This window comes from Pelecanus crispus, chromosome 2, assembly GCF_030463565.1.
Source record: "Pelecanus crispus isolate bPelCri1 chromosome 2, bPelCri1.pri, whole genome shotgun sequence".
NCBI lineage: Eukaryota > Metazoa > Chordata > Aves > Pelecaniformes > Pelecanidae > Pelecanus > Pelecanus crispus.
The window spans coordinates 29677489-29698814 of NC_134644.1; the positions used below are offsets into that span (position 1 = coordinate 29677489).

General features: G+C 36.5%; 1 protein-coding gene across 1 annotated transcript in view; it reads right to left on the reverse strand.

Annotated features, from left to right (window-relative positions):
• Positions 1 to 20702, reverse strand: part of ICA1 (islet cell autoantigen 1) — a 59501-nt gene extending 38799 nt beyond the window's left edge. Inside the window, exons 1-5 of the mRNA XM_009486690.2 lie at positions 20686 to 20702; positions 17929 to 18100; positions 15893 to 15965; positions 13977 to 14100; positions 11531 to 11729 (exon numbers count right to left, since the gene is read on the reverse strand). Of these exons, the coding sequence (XP_009484965.2) occupies positions 11531 to 11729; positions 13977 to 14100; positions 15893 to 15965; positions 17929 to 18100; positions 20686 to 20702 (585 nt within the window). The remainder of the gene's footprint in view (positions 1 to 11530; positions 11730 to 13976; positions 14101 to 15892; positions 15966 to 17928; positions 18101 to 20685) is intronic.
• Positions 20703 to 21326: the final 624 nt, after the last annotated feature.

Sequence of the window (21326 nt, forward strand, 5' to 3'; positions counted from 1 at the left end):
AAATGTTACTGAGTTGTCCCATCTTAAAAGATTCAAGGGCCTGCAAGCCCACAGCCCTAGAAATGGAGAAGGTATGTTACTTTTCTGCAGCTTAATGAAATTGTTTTAAAAATGATCTTGAATTAAATAGATGCTAAGTGTGTTTACACAAGACTCATTTCAAATTAAGAGTTGTTTACTTGAATTTAAGCTGGGGAAAATACATTTTTAAGCTAAACTGATAGATCCTATTCTCAAAATGCAGTGAGTGTTTACACAGAGTTGTGTACCAGTTAAGCTCCATTTAGGCATCACCTTTCAGAAAAGCAGCATCTCTGCATAGCCATGCACCTTCCCTGGAAAAAGGGCTATGTGTACTCCTGGCTTTTCCTTTCCAAAAATCTTCTTCCTCCCTCTTCAAATACATAGCTCCATGCTCCTTATATGTTTCCGACCAATTTCCCTATCTCCTGCCTGTGCAGAAAGAAATCAGCTCCAAATGAGTGTGTCCATGCTGTATGCAGGGTAGTGCCCAGCCTCAGCAGCTTTGACTCAAAGAGCTGTAGCTCTTGCTCCAAAGGAGGGTACGGGGGGAAGCAGATGGCTGCAGTCAGCAGCTACATCCCAGCTGACACCACTGCTGGCTGCATGAGGCTTCTCCTCTATTTTTCTCCAGCATAAAGACAAACTACTTATGGTTAATCTGTTTAATTTCAAACTGTATCAAAAAGGGGAGTTGTCATGCAGTCAGATATGTGACAGCCAAGAGCTAGATGCATGCAGCCTCTCTTCCTAACTCATCCATGTTGGGTTCTTACAGGAATAAACCGTGTATGAGAGCAGCTCTACCCCTCAGAGCTTACACCTTTTGGCTACTCTGATTATCAGCCAGCATAGAATATAACATGCTCCTCAAGCTATTAAGATGGAAAGGTTTCTCACATTTTTACAGCTTGGATCAATATGCAAACTATTTTAAAAAGGGAACAAACATGAACTGACAATTTAAATGAAGGGAAGACAATAAATATATAGCTTCTAGCCTTGCTAGAAGGTCTACTTTTTTCTGCTTTAAGAAGCCTAGATTCATGCTTCAACTTTCTGCTGGTAACAAGTTTCAGTATTAGTGAAACCCAGGATGTGTGCTTTACCAGACTGAAAGGAAAAAAAAAACATGTTGATACTAATACAGACCTTGAAGCAAGGACATACAAAGAAAAGAAGTACCAATGATTTTTCTATTCTTGTGACCAGGAGACTCAAACTGCAACCAGGACAACATTCATCTAAGTAGCATTACTTCAGAGTTTTGGGATAGACTTCTACATTACAAGCCCCAAATGCAGTTCTAGTAGTGAGCACACATCTGTCAGTCTGCAGTTGTGAGTAATTACCACAACAGCATGCTTGGACATATACTATGCTAAACTGCAAAAGGGTGCACATTTTTGTGCATGAACATATATCCTCTTTAGGGAAGAGCTTGGTCCTGATAACTTAGAACGTCTCCTCTCCTCAAATGACTATGAGGAAGTTGATAAAATCCAACAGTTCCTTGCACAGATGCAAATAACTTCATGTAGTCTGAAAACAGAGAGTAACATTTTGTTAATATGATGAAAGGCTACAAGTTGCCAAAAACAGTTGCAAAGACTCGTAGCAAGAAGCAGGCTGAGCAAAACAAATGGCAAAAGCAAAGATGCAAGCTTTCAGGTCTGAAAGATCATGTTCCGCTCTAAATCAGAAGTAACCTGGACTTAAGAGTTAAAAGTTCTGAGAATTGCTCCAAGTTTATCAGAACTCAATTGCATTAATTGTATTAGACAACCTGAGAGCAAAGGATGGTTGGCACACATGGCGCAGGGAGGGATGCTGGGAAATGGAGAGCAATTAGGTAGTTAGCCCCTGCAGGAAACGGAGACAGGTAATTACTACCTTTGAACACTGAAAGACCAGAGGGGCGATGTAAAGAAAATCACAACATAGCATAAAACTAGTCTCTCTACTATGTTCATGATTTTATTCATCTAGTAATTACACAGTTCAGTTTATCTCATTTACTGAAGATATTTTGGAGATCTTGAATCCTTTACATGGAACGTCCTCATAGTTAGAAAATGTCATTTATATTTTTCATTTCTTTCATCCAAATTAAATTCTTCAGGGCCTGAGCAAGATTGTTACTTGCCTCTGGGTCCCTTCTGAGTAGGCAGATGGGGGGAGTGAATAAGCTGCAATTAGTAAAGGGATGTGAAAAGCTCAAGTTCAGGTGCAGGAACATTTTCCCCAGTGAAAGCACCACAAAAGAGTAAGCTGGCCAGCAAGATGCTCTTGGCCACTGCAAAGGGTGGTGTGATGGGCAGATGTACGAAGTGCCAGGGAATGCCATTGACACATAAGCTGCAAATCCTAGCTGGATGTGACACCAATGGTCCAAGAAAGATACCTGTAACAAGATCACCATGATGACCAAGTTGCCTTTAGTATTTAGTCCCCATATGCTCTCACCGTCCTGAGTGCAAAGCCACTTTGCCTACAGCGCTAATGCAGAAGTCCTATAGTTGAGTTTTTCGGTTTTGTTTTCCATTTAACCTCTTCCAGCACAGAAGATGAAATGGCACCCACTAATAATCATGATTCATTTGTAACACAATGTCTGTTGTACATAATCCTGTGTGTTGTTATTGCTCCAGATTGCCAGTGATAAACACAACTAAGTTATATGATATTACCTGAACTGAAAATGCTGTTAAATAGAAAAATAAATACACAATGATTAATAAGTTTCCTGGTTGGCATTTAATATATCAATAAGTATGCCTTCTTTCCCTCAAAACATTTTAATTGTATTTTGTCTAGATACAAACTCAGAAAGGTTGTACTTACAAAAAAAAAACCCAAAACCCAAATCTTTCTGTAGTTCTCTTCAGACTTCACATTGTGCTATCACAGAATCATAGCATTGTTTAGGTTGGAAAAGACCTTTCAGATCATCCAGTCCAACCATTAACCTAACACCACCAAGTCCACCACTAAACCAATTAAGGGTAGAAGGGTAGAAAAAACAACATTTGAAATCTAAGCAGGGTTCAGCTAGAATATCCCTAAAACAGAGATGAAATGGCGTATTAGCCATTTTTCTGGTTAGAACAGTACCTTTTGGGTTTACGGGTTTTTTAAATCCTATCTTCAATTTGATTTCATTAAATGAAGGAGAAAAAAATCAAATATAGCATCTTTGTAATCATTCAGAGTCTATGTAGCACATAACTGAACAGCAAAGGCCTTATGAAGTAAAAGCAGATGGACTACATTATGTATGTGCCCAGGCATTTTAGGAAAGCATAAGAAGAATTCCTGTGCAGTGGCGACCATAGAAAAACTTGGTTCTCTTGTGTAAACAATGTTTTCCCCAACAGCTGTATTCCCCTTCCTGTTTATTCTTCTCTCCTGCAGAATTCTCTCAGTTTGGTCACATCTGTATTTCATTTATTTTTAAAAAATATTTCTTTAGCTATCCTCTGAGCCTTTTCAGATTATTAAGGCTGAGGGAATTTTCCAAATCTCATTTCTCCTTTCACAACCTATTCTGTTTACATTTTTACACTTCATTTAGGTTCTGAATTCACATAATGATCCACATGGGTTAGGGGCTTTGCCCACACAGACCAGTTTGCACGGCTAGAGTCTTCAAGTGAGCAACAGAAATTGTCTAGGCAATCATCTTTTCTTTGTGACTTTAAGACCAAAGCACAGCAGAATAATTAAGTGAAAACAGTGTTCAGTTGTTCCTTTTTTTAAAAAAAATCCAATATTACATTTAATGCTTACACATTTCTACAATTATTAGACATGAGAAAAATTCTTGGAGTTTAATTTTTGTCACATCATATTTGAGAGTGCCTTATTAATATTGGGGCTAATAACAATTATTACATTAAAGTTGGGCTTAACATTACTACTGATTTAAATCACTGATTTTTCTTTTTTTATATATTTGTTGTATTCTGTTGAAAGTTCTGCTAATTATATGAACAAATTTTTAGGATGTGTCTGCCTGCCTTTTCTGGAAATAATAGAAGTCTGAAACTGCACAACAATCAGACTAAGTTTACCTTTTTTGATTTCAGCTAGGTTACATGAAACAAGATTGTTAAAAAATATATTGTATCTGTAGTCTAGCACTTCATTTTATTCTCTTCTACAGCCATTTTGCTGAGTCTCACCTCAGACTCTTCTTGCTTAAAAATAACTGAACAGACGATGAACCGCCTCTCAAGGGCAAACATCAATCTCTGGGAGCAACTATATTCTATAAGCAATACCTCTTAAGATGATGTAATGTGTTCCAAGAAGCCTGTTTCTGTTTTTAAGTGGCATACTCTTATTATGCTTTTAAAAGGGCATCTCCATCACAGATTGTTACTTTGCTTTTAACACAGTAACAATCATCAGTGATATTTAATATACATGAAATGGCTTCACAAAATCATTGATTTTATCTTATTGTCTACCCTGATTCTTACAAATGGTACTTGAAATGGTAATTTGAAGTTGTAAGCCTATAAAATGCTTACACTGTGAAGAACATTTCTGCTTACAGTCACATTTTCAAAAAAGGTGCATCTTTCATAACTGCCTTAAAATGCTTGAGCATTTTGTATGTAAAGTATCTTGGGATGTTTTGGTTTCTCCACTTAATGTTATTGAATTTGACATTGGAGAACCTGGAAAAAACACTACAGCAGAAACTGCACAGAGAAAACACGCTCAGCACTAAAACCCCATCTGCTTTTACAAGGAAAGACAATAATGACAAAACAAAACCCACAATTTTGTATAAAGAGCACTTTTTTGTTTGTTTTGTTTTTCACTACTGTAATTTCCAGGTAAATCATTAAACTTAACATTTCCAATACCATATGTGTTCTTATTAAAAAAAACACTTAAAAATAATGTTCTTACTGCTATTCCCTACCAGAATGAAACCAAACATACTCTTGGTGGCACAGACATGTCACAAGACGTGATATGTGTAGGTGTTGCTTATCATCATATTGTAAGAGCATGCTGTTACCTCTTTATCTTTGCCATCACATTGCTACACTAAGATGTGGATCGCAGAGTGCAGCGTGACACCGCCTTACTAATTTTAGAGTATGCAGCTATCTTGCAGCGAGTATTATTGGATCTCCTGGAACCTCACCTATTCATCTAATGAGCAGCAGCAATACAAATCAGCAAACAAATTTGGGTGGGTTTTTTTTTTTTTTTTTAAGGAATATTTTGAACCAAGGGTGATAAAGATAACAAAGTGATAGATTTTACCAGCTCACATTCCTAATAGGTATTATGAAAGCCAGTGTTATTTTTCAAATTATAGTGCCACACATATCTGATGTGTAGTCTACTAAAGCCACTGAGATCTTTCTGACACCCTGAGCACAACAATCACCACCTGCTCTCTCACATGCAAAAGCCTACATTTTCGTCACCTAAAGGCAAAGGCATCATAAGTTTTCCAGATGAAGTTAACTTTGGAAATTAATGTGGAAGTATCACCTAAAAACAAACGGGGACAACTGCTGTCTACAATGGTTTTTTTCTTTTTTTTTTTTAATTTTTAAAAACCAAAGTTGGTAAACAGTGACTACCATAGCTGGCTCTAAACATCAATCACTTACACTGCTATCTGTAACTATGGCAGCTGAGAGTCTATTGATTACACCACTGTGACTGCAACGGCCAAAAACATTTTTCTTTGAGACGCTGGTCTACTTTGCTGGTTGGAAAACTAGAAGACTTTCCAGCTCAGTATCGTCTGCAGATGTAATTATCATCAGCACATTTTCTTTTGGTTGACTTTTTAATAATTGAACTAGAACACCACCAATATCCACAAAACTTCTAAGACTGTCACCCTCAACTGAATTATATTTATTATATGTAGAAAAACACTTGGAAAATATATGACAAATGCACAACTTTGTCCTGGCAGGAAGAGAGTTTAGTTGATCTTTAAGGTATTTTCCATCTTTACATTCTGTGATCCTCTGAAACTTTGTTTAGTGCCCCTCAGCCAATATTCTCAACTCTCAGCTCCCGAGAGCTCTTATTTTTCTGGTAAAGTTAAATTCATTTTTCCAGTAATCACTCATAAGGAATGCAACAATTCAGATTTGCATTTTTTTCTTACTAATTTAATAATTTGATGAAAAACGCAAAATAACAAAAAAGAAAATTTATAAACCTGTGTTGTTCACTTACTCTTCAGTTTGTTAGCCTCTAAATGCCTACAGATTTCTTTTTCATTTTTCTACCAGGAACTGAAATTAAGTTTACAAGGATAGCAACTGCCAAGTCTGTTCTTACTTCAAAGATCAGCATCATATTTGTTTTTTCTCCCTCCCTAGGCTTTTTGCATTTTCTCAGCTCTCCAAGAGTTTTCAAATGTAACAGAGAATTAAAAAGAAAAAAATGCTCCAGCACATTTCCACAGCGCCTCCAGGTTTGCAGGGCTCTTGGCAGCTGATGTTAATGGATAGGTGAGTAGCAGATGATGCTGTAACATGGTACAGGCCCTTCATCATCATACAAGCCGAAATGCACTCATACCAGGCAGTGCTAGTAGGCAAGGGGAGAGCGGGCGAACAGAGATGTAGGCCCTGAGCCTTCCCTGTAAGGCTGCAGCAGATGTATCTTATTCAGACTTGCCAAGATCTTTACTATGAATACATATACTTCAGCGGTTGCCTTCTGACCTTTTAATCAATGGACTTATTTAGATCTTCATTATTCCCCAGCTGTCCACACAAGCTTTAACTTTTATTTCTTAAAAGACATTTAACAGAGAACTTGCATAGATCAGCCACTCCTTACATTAGTACATTTATAAAAACAACAGTTTAAGCTATTGTTATATCATTACAAGTTCTTGTTGAACTTTCCTTTTTCTCACTGCCTTTCCTTTTCTCTTGCCAGATTTATCTTTAAAATGCCATTTAAAGGCATTAATTTTCTTTCAAGTATATAGAGTGCTACAGCTAGGAAGAACTTGAGATAAACTGTGTGAACTCAGCTGCAAGCTTGCAAGTTTCTCGACAGCTGCATGCAAAGTAACAGCTAGGCACTGAGGGTGCTATAACTGTTTAGGATCTTCTGGGGAATATTCTGACAATTCTTATCCATGGTAGGATCTATTCCACTTGTTTAACACCACTGAAATAGTTCAGGGCTATGCACTGTGGGGTAGGGCCTTTCTAATCTTCCAGAACAAGGAGGCCCAGCACAAACCATGCTACGTGTTCCCCCCACAGATCCCATCCAAATACATTGATCAAAACCCAACTCTTTTTCTAGACAGTACCCCATCTAATACGTACTGTTTTACAAATTCAGATACTTATTGCTGTATATCCAAGTACCACAGAGATAGATACAGGACTTGAACTGTATTCCAAGCAGATGAATCTCATAGCATTTACAAAGCTCTGCTGCAACCAGCCCATGCATCACTCCTTACCCTTACACAGCTTCAACCTATTCTTTCTCCCATCTGAGCTTCGTTTGGTTCACACAGAAGCAGAGCTCCTAGGAAAGCAGCTTTGGCAAAGCAGAGAGGACTAGACAACAGAGACAAACACAGCTCAACCCTCCAGGTACCCAGTTCTCAGTACACTGCTGCAGCGTGGCTTGTCTCAGGGATGCTAGTACGGCCAGTGGGTATTTACAAAGCTACTCCAGCTCTGGTTCAAGCCTTAGAATGAAGAGGAAGCAGATGAGTAGAAGAATGATGGAAGCACAAAACAAATAAAGAAAGGATTAAATTGCTCTATCAATGTAGCATGATATATATCCTGCCATGTCACAGATGTAATTTTTCTTATAGTTCGCCTAAAGGTCAGCATGATAATTTTTTCAGCTCTCACTTTTTACTTGTTATGGATGGCACTGTAATGTCTAGGTTTGATGAGAAAATCTATATTGCACTGGATAAGCAGAGATAGCTTAGCTAAGTAAAATTGAACAGCAGAGCCTCTTCTGTGTTCCTGTAGGCTGCACATGTGAGGCTATTGCCTGGTAGCATAGCCTATCACTCTGCACACTGGCATGCTCCTTCTCAGGAGATGCATGGAAAAGCTTAACTTTTTCAGAGCTGGAGGAAGGACACTGGTGGACTATCAGCACTTGGGCAGTTTGGTCTATATTTTTACAACATCATGGCAGAGCTCATGCTATAGTGTACAGGCACCAGACAGATAAAACAGCCTGGGTATAAGAACCTTAAAAACCTGATCCATGGTGGAGAATTGGGTAAAGGGGAATTAACTTATTCAAATTATTTTAAATATCACAGCATTGCCAAGACGCTGTTTAGATTCTCTCAAGCAACACCTCAAACTCTGAACTTGGGTTGGAAGACCTCTATGGAAGACCTTTTTTGGAGTATCCATAAAAACTGTTAATAGAAAAATAAGAGTGAAGGTACATAGCATTTATAGAACTCTGCAGGCAAAAGTAAATACTTCACCTGCTTCTTTGGTTTGACTCAAGTAGCTACAATCACATGGATATCTTCAAATAACAATGTAAAAAGGCTGTTCTGCAGTGTTCTGGGACACCTTCAAAGGGATAGTATTGCTGGGTCTCGCATATTTAGCCTGATACCTTGAGAACAGCATTAGAATAATTCTTTCAAGTACCTCATTGTTTTGAAAGAGAGCTACAAAAATGCCAATGTTTTAACTCAAGATTTTATCAGTTCTGAAACTACTGACTCAACTATTGATCTTTTAGCCTGAGCTATTCTGAGGGAATGTATGAAAAACCCATCTGGACTGATTTAGCTTTGGTCTCCAAAAACAAGTACCGTATCTGTATACATAATGATACATTTAGGATTACATTATAAAAGGCTACTGAAAAACAGTCCTATAACCAAGTGATATAAATCCTGCTGATGCACTAGGTGCATTAAAGATCATTAAACCAGCACTGTGTACTTGAAATTAAAAAAAAAATGTTTACTAAAGTAATACTTAGGATTTTTACAATTAGAAGTCTGAAGAAAACTTTCTTTCAAGTGCTCTGACAGGATCACCTTCATTAACTACTTGCTGGTGTATCACTAGATATGCAGTTCCAGATCAAACACTTCTCTCTGGTGATGGTATATTTTAGAACCAAAAACTTTACATCAGTAATTATGGTATCTTTCTCAACACAAAACTAGCATGACTTCTTAAATTGTTGTTACAGATCCAAAATAAGCCCTAAAAACCCAGCATTACACTGCCACACTATGGCACAATTAAGATCTGCAAGCAAGAATAGAACAAAAAGACAATAAAAATAACTCCACTACTTTAATTATTTAGGACTACAGTATCCACCATTAGTTTTGTTTGCCTACTACATTTGTAAAGCACTAAAAACAAACTGTTGTGTCTTGTTCAGCAACAGCTATCTAGGTACATTATGCTTGAGGATTTTATTTTTGTAATGTTGGGGTTTTTTTCCAAAATGAAAGAAGAAAAAGTTTACTTTCTGCAAGTGTTAAAATCTTCAAAGACTAGTTTGATATGCCTGTTGCACAGATGGGATATGTAGGGAAGTGGATACCAAGGGCATTTCTCTACTTTGTCGGCTACAAAATATAGAGCTTTTTGTTCTCTACATTGCAATGTGATCTGAAAGGTTTTCAGTTGACAGCTAGTCGGCAGAAAGAAAGGTAGGTTCAAAAGACCTTCTCCAATTCTTTCTTTTTCAAACTATTTGAGGTAATGCTACAGAATTTTAGAATCTACATTCATTATTTCTTTATGTCAGAATATAACTCATTTCAGACCTGGAAATATTTCAAAATACTTAGTATTTCCACATTTTTACTACTAAGTTTTGTGAGAGATTGAAAAAAAACCCCAACATATTTTTGCTGACCTTGAAGCACAGCAACCTGATGGCTGAAATTTCACATCTAACTTTTTAACTACAGCAGCTCACCGTACAAAGCATACATTATTTTAATTACTTTGCCATTTATATAATTTATACCTTCCATAGCATTTGTTTTGCAAGAAAGCTATAAATCAATTTTGTATGACCATTAGCAGTACTGCTTTATTCATTCTAACATTCCATTTTTAAGTGTTTTTCTAATAAATCAAACATTATACATAAGCAACTGGCTGAGGCCAAGACCATACCAATTATTTTACCTGCAAGAACTTGCCATTATAAACATTTCCCACAAGGCATAATAAAATACATGTCTGGTGCCACAAGACTTACAGGAATATCCTGTACTGAAGCATTAAATAAAGATTAGATGACTAGCTGGGGTTTCATTTGTTCCACCCCTTCCTTAATTGCTATTGTCACCACTTCAGTTTACAAAAATTGGCATAGCCTAGATGCATGCCAGTCCTTTCCCGTTAGGACAGTTTATTCAAGCTTTTAAAATCCCAAATTAAGTATCTTTCATCTCCAAACACTTTCAGTCACAGACTGCTCAAGCCATCAATGAACAGGGATTCTCTTTTGTACACTCCCTGTCTCTAAGCCGCACCCACATGCATATATGCATGCACACTTTAATACAATTTCTGTTATTAGGCCTCTGCTTTCATTTATCACACAATTTCTGTAAATTTTTTTTACTGCCTTTAGTCAAAGCACAAGCCACCATGTTACACCTAGGATCCTAACCTCTCTAAATTTATAAACAGCAAATTATGAACATTGTAGTTTTTTAACAAAATTGGCTCTAGAGCCTCACTAGCAAATGTGAGGTTCTCATGAGCATTCCTGAACCAACTGGGACAGGATCAGTCCAAATAAATTCTATACTTGCACCTGGTAGCAAATCTGCAGACTACCACCTAGGACTTGTGACTTTTGGAAGCCCTTTGGGAGGGGAGTAGTATAGCAAACTTGAGTGACACTGAATGAAGACCATAAATATGGAGAGTGCATTCTTAGCAGCTTTAGTGTTTAGCAGTTGCCCAAAAGTCATGCTGAACTGCACGAGGAACTTAAAAACATATTCCAAATTTGCAACTCCTCCCCAAAATCCAACAATAGCCAATTTTGAAAATGTTGGTCTTTAACTGCACCCAAAAATTTAGCAGCAGATATTACAGCATTTCTGTTATTCTGTACTTTTTAGCTGCAAAAATCAGTTTTCCCTTGCCCAGCTGACAGCAGACTTATCTTCTTCCATTAGTCATTCAGGCATCACAGCTAAGTATCTAAAATCAGATTACCATCTTTAAAAATATATGTTATTTAAATGATAAAGATTTGGGCTGAAGTTGAATAGACTACTGAAAAATGCTGTTTCTTACTACCATATCTTTCCTTACAGCCCACTCTGTAAAGGACACTGTATTCCCTATCACATTAATTGGAGTTCTGTCACACGGAAAAGATTAGTTACGATAAATGGCATCCTTAGTGCTGCTGAATTATGTCTTCCTCAGAAGAATCAAACCCATGCTTCATTGTCATTCATCAGCCATCCCCTTCTAGGAAACTACAGGAAACTTCATACCTTCCTGAACTTTTCCATCTGCTTATAGAGATCTGGATCCAGCTCCTGAGACACATCTTTCATCCAAAGTAGAGCTCCTCTGTATTCAGTCCGATACTGTTCCATTCGGTTTACTGTCAGCCATGTGTCCGAGATGGCTCTGTATCTGAAAGTCTCCACTTCCTGATACAATCTACTCAAAGGAGTACGCAGTGCTAATCTGGGAGAAGGCATGAAGGAAAGAAAGGAACGAGAGGAACATGTTAAAGAACTTGTTCCACAAAGGCATATGGATTAATACAACTACTGACACTTTACAAGCAATCAAAAAAACATACAGAGCCAAAATAGTTCACTTAAGGCTAGTGTATTTTCAGATGGTTCTACAGCTTGGTTGGGGGTACACATGAACAGAGTAATTTTGCATGAGTATTGTGTTTGCAACCTTCCTATTCAAGTAGTGACCTTTCACTTACACATGTGAGTGGAAAAGGAACCTTTTCTAATGTGTATATAGTATGTAGTTAGCCAAGCTGCTTGTCTGTATGCTATTAACATTCCTCCTCACAAGTTGCATTTAACAACTCTAAAAATGTACCTGAGGTAATTTATTACAGGATACATACCACAGATGTATCAGGATTGTCATGTTAAGCCTCAGAAAAAGCACTTCCATTAACCTTTTAATCTTGAAATGTACATGTAAATAAAGAAGTCATCTGTCAAGTAGATAATTATATCTGATTTTTTTTTCCTTTTTTTTTTGTTTTCCTTAAGGAATCTGAACAATTCCTTTGAAAGACATTTATATTTTGGAAGGATTTAGGCATTTTCTTAAATGTTTGTTCCAGCAACTACACTTTGGAAAGGCAGTAGGGGACACTGTTGTCTTCCCTATGCCATCACTTTGGCTCCTAATGGGATCTCAGAACTGGACAGGATTACTCCAACTTTTGCTTTGCTTCCTCCTGCTGCTTCTCTTTTCCTCTTGGTTGCCAGCAGTCACCTCACTAAAATGGGTTCAATCAGTTCCACACCAGTGTAGAGTTAGTTTAATGTGCTACTTAGGGACTTCCTAGGCATAAGAGAACTTCTGATTTCAGCTCCGGTAACCAGCAAATTGTGTCTTCCTGATATACAGCTACTGAGCTAGCTATTGGCATGCAACATAAATAAGAACAGTCCCAACTTCAACATGAGCTTGAGGATGGCTCAAGAGAAGACAAACAATTGGTTTTATTTTTATGTGAGTTTATTTAAAAAGATGCCTTAAAAATGCATTGAGTAAGAGATATAATAAAATGTTAACTTTTTAGTGTTCCCCCCCCCATTTTTTCCTCATTCTACAAATACTGACCCAGCCATTCAAAGGAAAATTCAGTTTATGTAGACATGTCATACACTGGGATTTCTATAAACAGTTAAGCTTTATAAAGAAGCAAATCATCAGGGCTTTTGCTCAAAGCTGCCTTGCATGTGTTTTAAAGATCCCACTCACGGCTGTCACTGGATGTGCCAATGACCAAACTCTAGCCCAAGATAAACATATGAAATTCTCAGTGCTCTGTATGCTATGTTTTATTTTGAGCCAAACAGCTGCACTTTTAAGCTAAAGCTGGAAAGTATCACAATAGTTAAGAGCCCCAAAAAGTCCTGTAACATATGGAATAGAATTTTCCCTTGCAAATGATGGTGAATTTCAAACTTTCATAGTTCCAATACTGTTAAGAAAAAGCATCACAATACTGATAATGCCATAATACTGTTACTTTTAAACTCTTTGAGCAAACACAGGGTCAGGGAGACATCAAGGGCTCTGGGTAACAGCACGTGTTTACGTCAGTGTGTGCCCCTCTGGATTCCTGCCATTTAGTGATTTGGTCCTACCCAACCTACATGAGCTCAGTGGGGATCTAGGATCTTCTCCTGGGGGACTTCATGGTGCGAGGTTAAAGCAGAAAAAGCCATTCAGAAGCCTCCTTTCTCCTCCACCTACTTCAGGTATGAGACTCCATGGCCCAGAAAATCGCATTCCTTTACCCATTTCCCTGCCCTCCCAGGACCCAGACACCTCCACAATGAGTCTGCTGTAGCATTTTTCTGCAGAGTGAGAAGTGCCACCAAGCAGGAGAGGGACCTGCCATCAGCTCCTTTACAACTCCTCTGCTAGAGAGGCTGTGTAGATGCACCTGTACAGCTTTAGAACTGCTGAGCTGAACACGTGCAGGAGGGGGATCTGGTGATACACAGACATAGCAAGCCCATAAGAGAAAAAACAGGATCAGGCAAAACTACGCAAAGCAAGCCAGTAATATTGCCAATACTACAACAGGTCTGGTCAATAACAACTTTCCTATCATTTGGTTTCTCACACATTTCAAATGGCAAAATGAATTATGCCAACGGTGAATCAACTACCATTATCCCACATACTTTGTAAATCAGGCAGTAATTCTGACACATATACCTTTGCTGAGAAGAAAAGCAGAGGGCCTTTCCTGTGGCTTGCATCATTTTTCCTGCTCTCGTTTTATCCTGAGAACCCTGTGATCGAAGAAATTTCCCCAATTCATTTTCTTCCTGAGACAGAACTAACGAAAAATAAATGAGTGGTCAAACACGTTATTTAATAGGTTCCCAATAGCTTTAAAACTGACCTAACATCAAATAGGTTAAGATACTCTAAATCCAAGCAGCACAGGCAGAATAAAATATTTCATGGAATTCCTGCATTTATTAAACAGAAGATCTGATTGAGACATTTGTTGTTATACTTAACAAGAACCACAAAATTCCATCAGTGCTGAAAGACAACAGGAGAAACATGTTAGTTCTTTCTTGAACGAAAGAATTAGGTTGGTTAGATTACACAAAGGGCCCAATTTTGATTATAGTATCTTTTAGTCTTGAGGGTTTTGGGTTTTTTTTTTTCTTTTTCTTTTTTTTTTTTTTTCTTTTTTTAAATCCTTTTTTACCACCTGGCCTGCCTCAGTTGATCTTTGGTAGCATACCAAACTCAGCTAATTCTGAGTTATACCACCACCCAAAGCTCATTCACTTGCTCTTCTCTTGCTCTCCATTTTTCATGCTTGGCCACAGAAATGATTTTTTTCACATGAAAAATCTAGTAATTCATTCTAAAGAACATTTATTTTCAAATTACTTTGCATGATTATTTTGCAACTTTAACATTCTACACAATTCAAACACTATTTTTAAATTTATATTTCAAATATCTGACATATTCCTATTTCAAATTAACTGATTGTTTTTTAAACAAGAAGGTGAAGAAAAATAAAAGTGTTTTTATGCTGACTTGTTGACTACTTCCAAACCGAGACCACATAGTCTTCATGATCTCACATCCTTACAAAAACATTTCATTATGGCCTCATCTATGAGTCTTCCAAAGCTGCTGTCTCCTATAGTACCAATTTCTTCCCAACACCAATAGGGAGAATGGCCTAACATAATGAAAGAAGATCTCTTGAAGTCCTCTTGTCATTTTTCCAAATGTTGATAGTCAAATCCAATGCAGACTTGTAGCATACTCTGGTAGAACATGCTGCATGCACATCTTTGCTTCAGAGATTTCACCTGCTACTGTGGAACACCTCTTGAACTCAATACACTACTATTCTGTATTCTAATTTTACCTCCAGATCCTGAAACATTATCTCTGACTCTCTTTGGGCATACAAAAGAAAAAAGACAGACTGGAAAAAATATGGATAACATCCAACAAAAGAAAGTAATTTGAAATATGTCTCCAAAGCTGGATTCTCTTTTCCAGGCCAGAAATCACAGCAGCGGGGAATCAAACAATATTGATTGCAAAGAACCTTTATCGGTCATTTAATACAACCTGCTGTTTGAAACTTCCCAAATGAGGTCCCTGTCTCTCACTAATGAATGCCACTAATTACTGTACACCTGTTACAGCCAAGTCAGCATTATCAAATTCATCGTAATAGCATGGATTACTCAATTATAAAACTAGAAATAAACCCAATATTCTTCAGTCAATCCTGATTAAAAAAAAATTAAACCAGTTCAGAACCGAGTTAGGATTTCTAAGACAAGACACTTCTGAATTTAAATAAGCCAAACAAGTAATGGAAAAAAAACCTTAAAAAGCAAGCTTTCTCCCATAATTATTGCTACCTAGCACTGCATAATATCAAATAGAAAACTTAAGAACCAGGAGATCTTCAAGCAAATAAGCAAATCTGCCTTCAGCTGTCTACAAGGAATGTCATCTTTATTTTTAAATAGGATGAAACTAGTAGCTCCCCATTTTCATTTTTACTTTTTCACTTGTTTGATTGATTCTATAATGCAGACCTCTTTATCATTTTAACTACTGTATTTGATCATACTTACAACAAATCCTTTTTTGATACAGTTCAATTGCTTTCAGCAACTCCATACACGTTCTCTGAATAGAATGGAACAGCTGATATTGAAACAAAATACACACAAAAAAATTGTAAGCATATGCAAGAAGCACTGACGATTAAAATACAAGAGCGAGCTTTTTTTTTTTTTGTAGCATTTATTCGGCATCACTATTTTCTTCTTGAACAATGAGTAATCTTTCCAGCTTGAAGTAATTTTTCCTTATCAATTGTGCTTTTCTTTCAATTAAGTTGTCCACTGAAACTACAGACAGATCAATCATAACTTACAAAAGGAAAATAAAGACAAAAATAATTTTGGAAACAGATCTATTCTAAACAGCTGACAGTTAACCAAACTACTCGTGTTGTTTTTTTTTTAATTGATATCTTTGGATACATATGAAAATGTACAAATCTTTGTTTCTAAAAACCTCACAGTAGAGCAAAAAGTTATCAAACTAACATATTTATCACATGTGGCAATATGTATACTGAATTTTTAACACTGCAAAGTCTAGTGGAAAAAACTTGCATTGGTATGCCAACATAGAAAGGCATTGATTTAAACTGTACTTTTTAATGGCATAGCTCCGGTTTTCTGAACAAATTTATAAAGCAGACGTTTCCAAAGGAAGTAGAAGGGAAAAAAAGTCAGTCTTGACTAAGTTTGGAGACTGTTTCTAGGAAACATAAAAATCACTACTTTTTCTATCTGTCCAACTAAAACCTCCAACCTGTAACTTAAACCTAAACTCCACTGTATCAAGCATTACACAAACATAGACAAAATGGACTACTGGCACAGTAACCGTCGTCTTTTGCATCTGCTTGACTTCCTTGTCTTTTAAACAGAGAGCATGACTTGCAATTGAGAAGTTGTCCAAGTGAAAACATGCTTATAGTTTTTTATCTGGTAAACACAAGTTTCCCTATTTCCAATCCCACCTGAGCTAACAAAGCATCCTTCATGATGAATCTGCAACACAGTAAGCATGGTAGGAACTCAGGTATATATTTATAAAATATTGTTCCATCCTTCCAGCTTGTTTTACATCAATATTCTTGATTTATAACCCATCATGAGGACCCCATAGCTAGAATCATCATGTTGTAAGTTATCCCTATTACAGTTAGAACTACAAAGACTTTTTTTGTTGTAAAACAGCCTCTTGCATTTCAGCTAAAATGCAAATAAACTGAGAATACCAAGTCAACAATTTTCTAAGAAACTGCAAGAAAACCAGTAAGAAAAAACCTTTACCCTATGTAACAAAACAATATTGATAAAACTTAGCTGGACAATAACTTGATTATTACACTTCAGAAGTCCATTCTCTATCTTTTGGTTTGTGTCAAAGATGTTCAAGCTCTTCAGTTTGTAGAGCCTTAATATTTTTTTTTTCCAGTGGGGTTGAGGATACTGAAAGTAGGACTGTATTTGTAACACAGCAGAATTCCTTCTCTTGGTTACACTTTACAGACTTTCAGAAGCTTCTTTGGTCATGTCAAAACCCACTTATCTGCACAAAAGCTCCAGAAAGCAAAGTGCACGACGCACCTTGCTCCTTCTTGGTATATTGCATGTTTTTCTGGTATATGTAGTATTTTGTAACCGTATAAAGAATGTCATTTGTATATACTATAGAATACTATTTTAAAAAAAAATTAAACTGATACAAGCAAAGGATAAGAATGACTGATATAAGCACGAAGGAAGATCTCCTGCTCTCCCCTGCCAACAAAAAAGAAAAAACCTGCCCCCAAAACCCGAAAATAAATACAAGAGATGTTAGCTTCCAAGTAACGTTTCAGGGACGTGAGGTTTATAACTGCCACTATATTCCCTGTATTTACATAGGTACTTTTATCAAAAATTAGAAAAGGTATTACAAGAAAATAATTATAAAAATGTATATACATTATTATGTACTATGTGCAGACATATGAGAGGCTTGATGGAAATGAAAACATTTAAAAAATTAACAAACAGAGAATACACATTATGTAAACATTACAAACCTCCAGTTTTGCATCCAGATCTGCATCTGAAGCCACAACATGTTCATCTTCCTTTTTTCCTGTAACTTTTATAAGGGTTTGTTTTGTTTTCCAGTATTTCTGTTGCATTTTATTGACCACAGATTTTTCTTGGCTTTGAGCATATTGATCATAAAATTCCCTTGGATAATTGCTAGAATATTAAGAAACAAAATTATAAAACTTCAATAGGATGCTTAAAAAATAAGTCTAACATGCTAGATTAATACATTTCCATGAAGAATATTGCATTTGCATGCAGACACGTATATTCTAACGTATTTCCTCATTATGCATTAATAACAAAGCAATTAAATTAGTCCTATATTTCCCATCCTACTTTGGAAAATAATATACTGCTTTCAATTTGAATGTCTGTAGCATGCAGTACTGTCAAATAATCAGCTGCAAAGAATTCTTCCCAATGCATTATGGAATGATTCGTAGCCCTTGGAATTAAATTTTTAGTTTTATACAACTAATAGGAGAGTTTCAAGCGAACTACTAGAGTTGCTTAAGCAGGCAGCAATTTTCATGCCATTTCAGCAGTGTCAGGATTTCACAAAGTTCGTTTTATGAATGGAATTAGACGACTACTTGCCCTCCCTTTTTTACAGTTGAATAATAAAGAATTAGAAGAACACTCATCTATTTTGAGCATGCTACGTGAAAGACAGCTCACATCTTTCTTTAGGCAAAGACTACATGACAACTGTGGGTGCATAACAGGTAATCTTTTTTTCAAGGATTATTTTCTACTGACAGATGATTCTGCAATCCTGTAGCAGACCTAATAAAAAGTGCAATCTGAAGACAAACTCCATATTTCACAATATTTAAACCATACCAAGATGGTTTAATAGAAAATATAGCCTTAAAATGAAATCTTGGTCTCTTTCAGGAAGTGTTATTCCATTATTAATTTCTGCAAAAGTACATGCCTTTTCCCCTATGTACACATATAAAAAGCTGCAGTGATTTTGCAAATCTTTGAAGTAAAAGGTTGCTAAAACTTGCTACGTTAAATACTTCAGGAAAATTTAAGAGGTTGAGTTTGTTTTGAAAAAAGATACCCTCCGCCTGTGGAGCGACAAACTGTGGTTCATTACTGAGATGCTGCCCACTAGCTCTGTTCACAACACAGAGGCAGCTCAGGGATGCTACCCCAAGACATCTTCAGACCCAACATACACATCAAGTCATGTATTGAGACACACACACACAGACATATATATATATGCTTGCTGTGAAATACTATGGCCATTCTGAAACAACAAGCCATTGGTACACATGTTCCCCAAAAGGGTGGCACATCTGCCTTACGTGGTTACTAGTGACACAGTTTAACCTGAAACGGAAGTTTGTTTCACAGGGATTTGTTACTTGCTTTAGTTATTTTTAATCAGTGAGTTAGGAGACAGTGCCTTAATCACCAAAGAGATGTTAAGAAATTAAACTGGAAGTGAGCAAGAACAAAATTCCAAATGCACTTATACACAGCATTTCTTGGCTTCTTCCCCAAACTTTAAAAGCAAAGATATTTACCAACTTAATTCTACCCAAACATTAGCTCCAAGAGTTTCACTTATGAATTTCATTAAAATTAAAACAAGGGCCTTTTTGGTGGTACTGCACATCCCTAAACAACACATGCAAAACATACGACATTTAATGTGGAATTCTGCAGAACCAAATCATTATGCACTCTGACAACAGGTAACCTATCAAGTTAGGTGAAGCCTATGTTGACCTGATATATGCTGCACCTTTAAAATACAAAATCTACAACCTCTAATAAATAACAAGAAGATCCTCCTGCATTATAAGAAAACAGAATATGACAGTTTAATAAAAATAGCATTACTTCAAAAAATAGTAACTAAAAAAAAAAATCAAACCGTTCACAAGGCAGTTTAAAGACCCTAGCTGCCTGGCTGGTTGTGTGCTTTAACTTCTGCTACAGCTGTGCAAATAACCGATATCTCAGTTCAGTGGTCAAATGAAGAAAACACCATAATTCATCTCATGTCAACCAGCCTTGATATCTACCTCACTTGAAGTCACTAGAAATTCTGGGGGCATGGTGCAAGGAATAAAAATGAGTTATTAACATGTGGTCAAAAGAAAAAAGAAAAAAAAAAAAAAAGCTGGGATTAATACAGATTCCTGAATTAGAGACTGATAAACCAATTAAAGGAATATAATCTTTTACCACTACAGACAAATTCAGCTTCTAATTTCATTTGGAGAATTTACTGGCTCCTGTGTATGCTTAAGATAATGAAAGATTTATAATCACAACACCAAAATATTTGGTGGACAGTTTTTACTGGTAGACACTTGCCAATACCTTTTAAAATGGATTTTGTGTCAAGCAATCATGGACATATTTATGTTTTGTTAACCAATCAGAAAATATAACTAAAAGAAGGATGTACTTTATTCTGAAGTTGACGACCACGGATAATCCTCTTGAAATATGACAATTCATACACTTCTTTCCATTAAGTGGGAAATTGATATCATGCTATTTTTCTATCTAGTCAATTCACTTGTTTTTCCATTCTTTGGCATTTTTTCATTTTTTATTTTTATTCTTTTTAAACAGAATGTCTACCAGTGACTTCATATAAATACTAGATGCCAGAACATAATGTGTGATAGACCCAGGCAGTGACAAATCAACATGCCAAAGACCATTAGCTCTTTAGAATAAGAAAAAATGACCAAGGTACTTACTACTTATGACCTTCCATGTTTCTTGTTTTCTTCAGACACTTAAATAAAATAAGGAATTATCAGTTAATACAAACATCTTTAAAACATAATTTTCAAGTTATACACTAGAAAACCTCTAACTTTTCACACAGAAAATTACTACGTTGTAGTATCTTGTTTATCATGCTACAACAGAAAACTTACCAATCTGTGGACCAAATGCTTTCCTCATGTAACACACAATTCTCACTTAAATCCATGACAAACACATTTAAGTGTGTCTTTTGCTGGTGTTGCCAATTATTGTATGTTAGCAAATTTTCCAGGCAAAAGCAAATTTACCTGGCATAAACTCAGTGACTTTTGATGAGGCAAGCCAAATTGGTCCATGCTATGCATCTTCAGTCAAGTTTTTTTTCCCCAAAGTTTTAGCCACACCACAGTTCAGATACTTTTTTCGCCCATTTTTTAAAAACAATAGCTACATCACGTCTTGAGCCACAGATGTAAAATTTAACCTCCAGGTGGTTTTTCTATGAGGGACACCACAGTTCTTGAGGACAGAATATGATTTGTATGTCTCTGGACTTTAGATTTTATAAGTTAGTATCTCCAACTTGGATACTCAAATCTCCCACCATACTTTGAGCTGACCAGAGGAC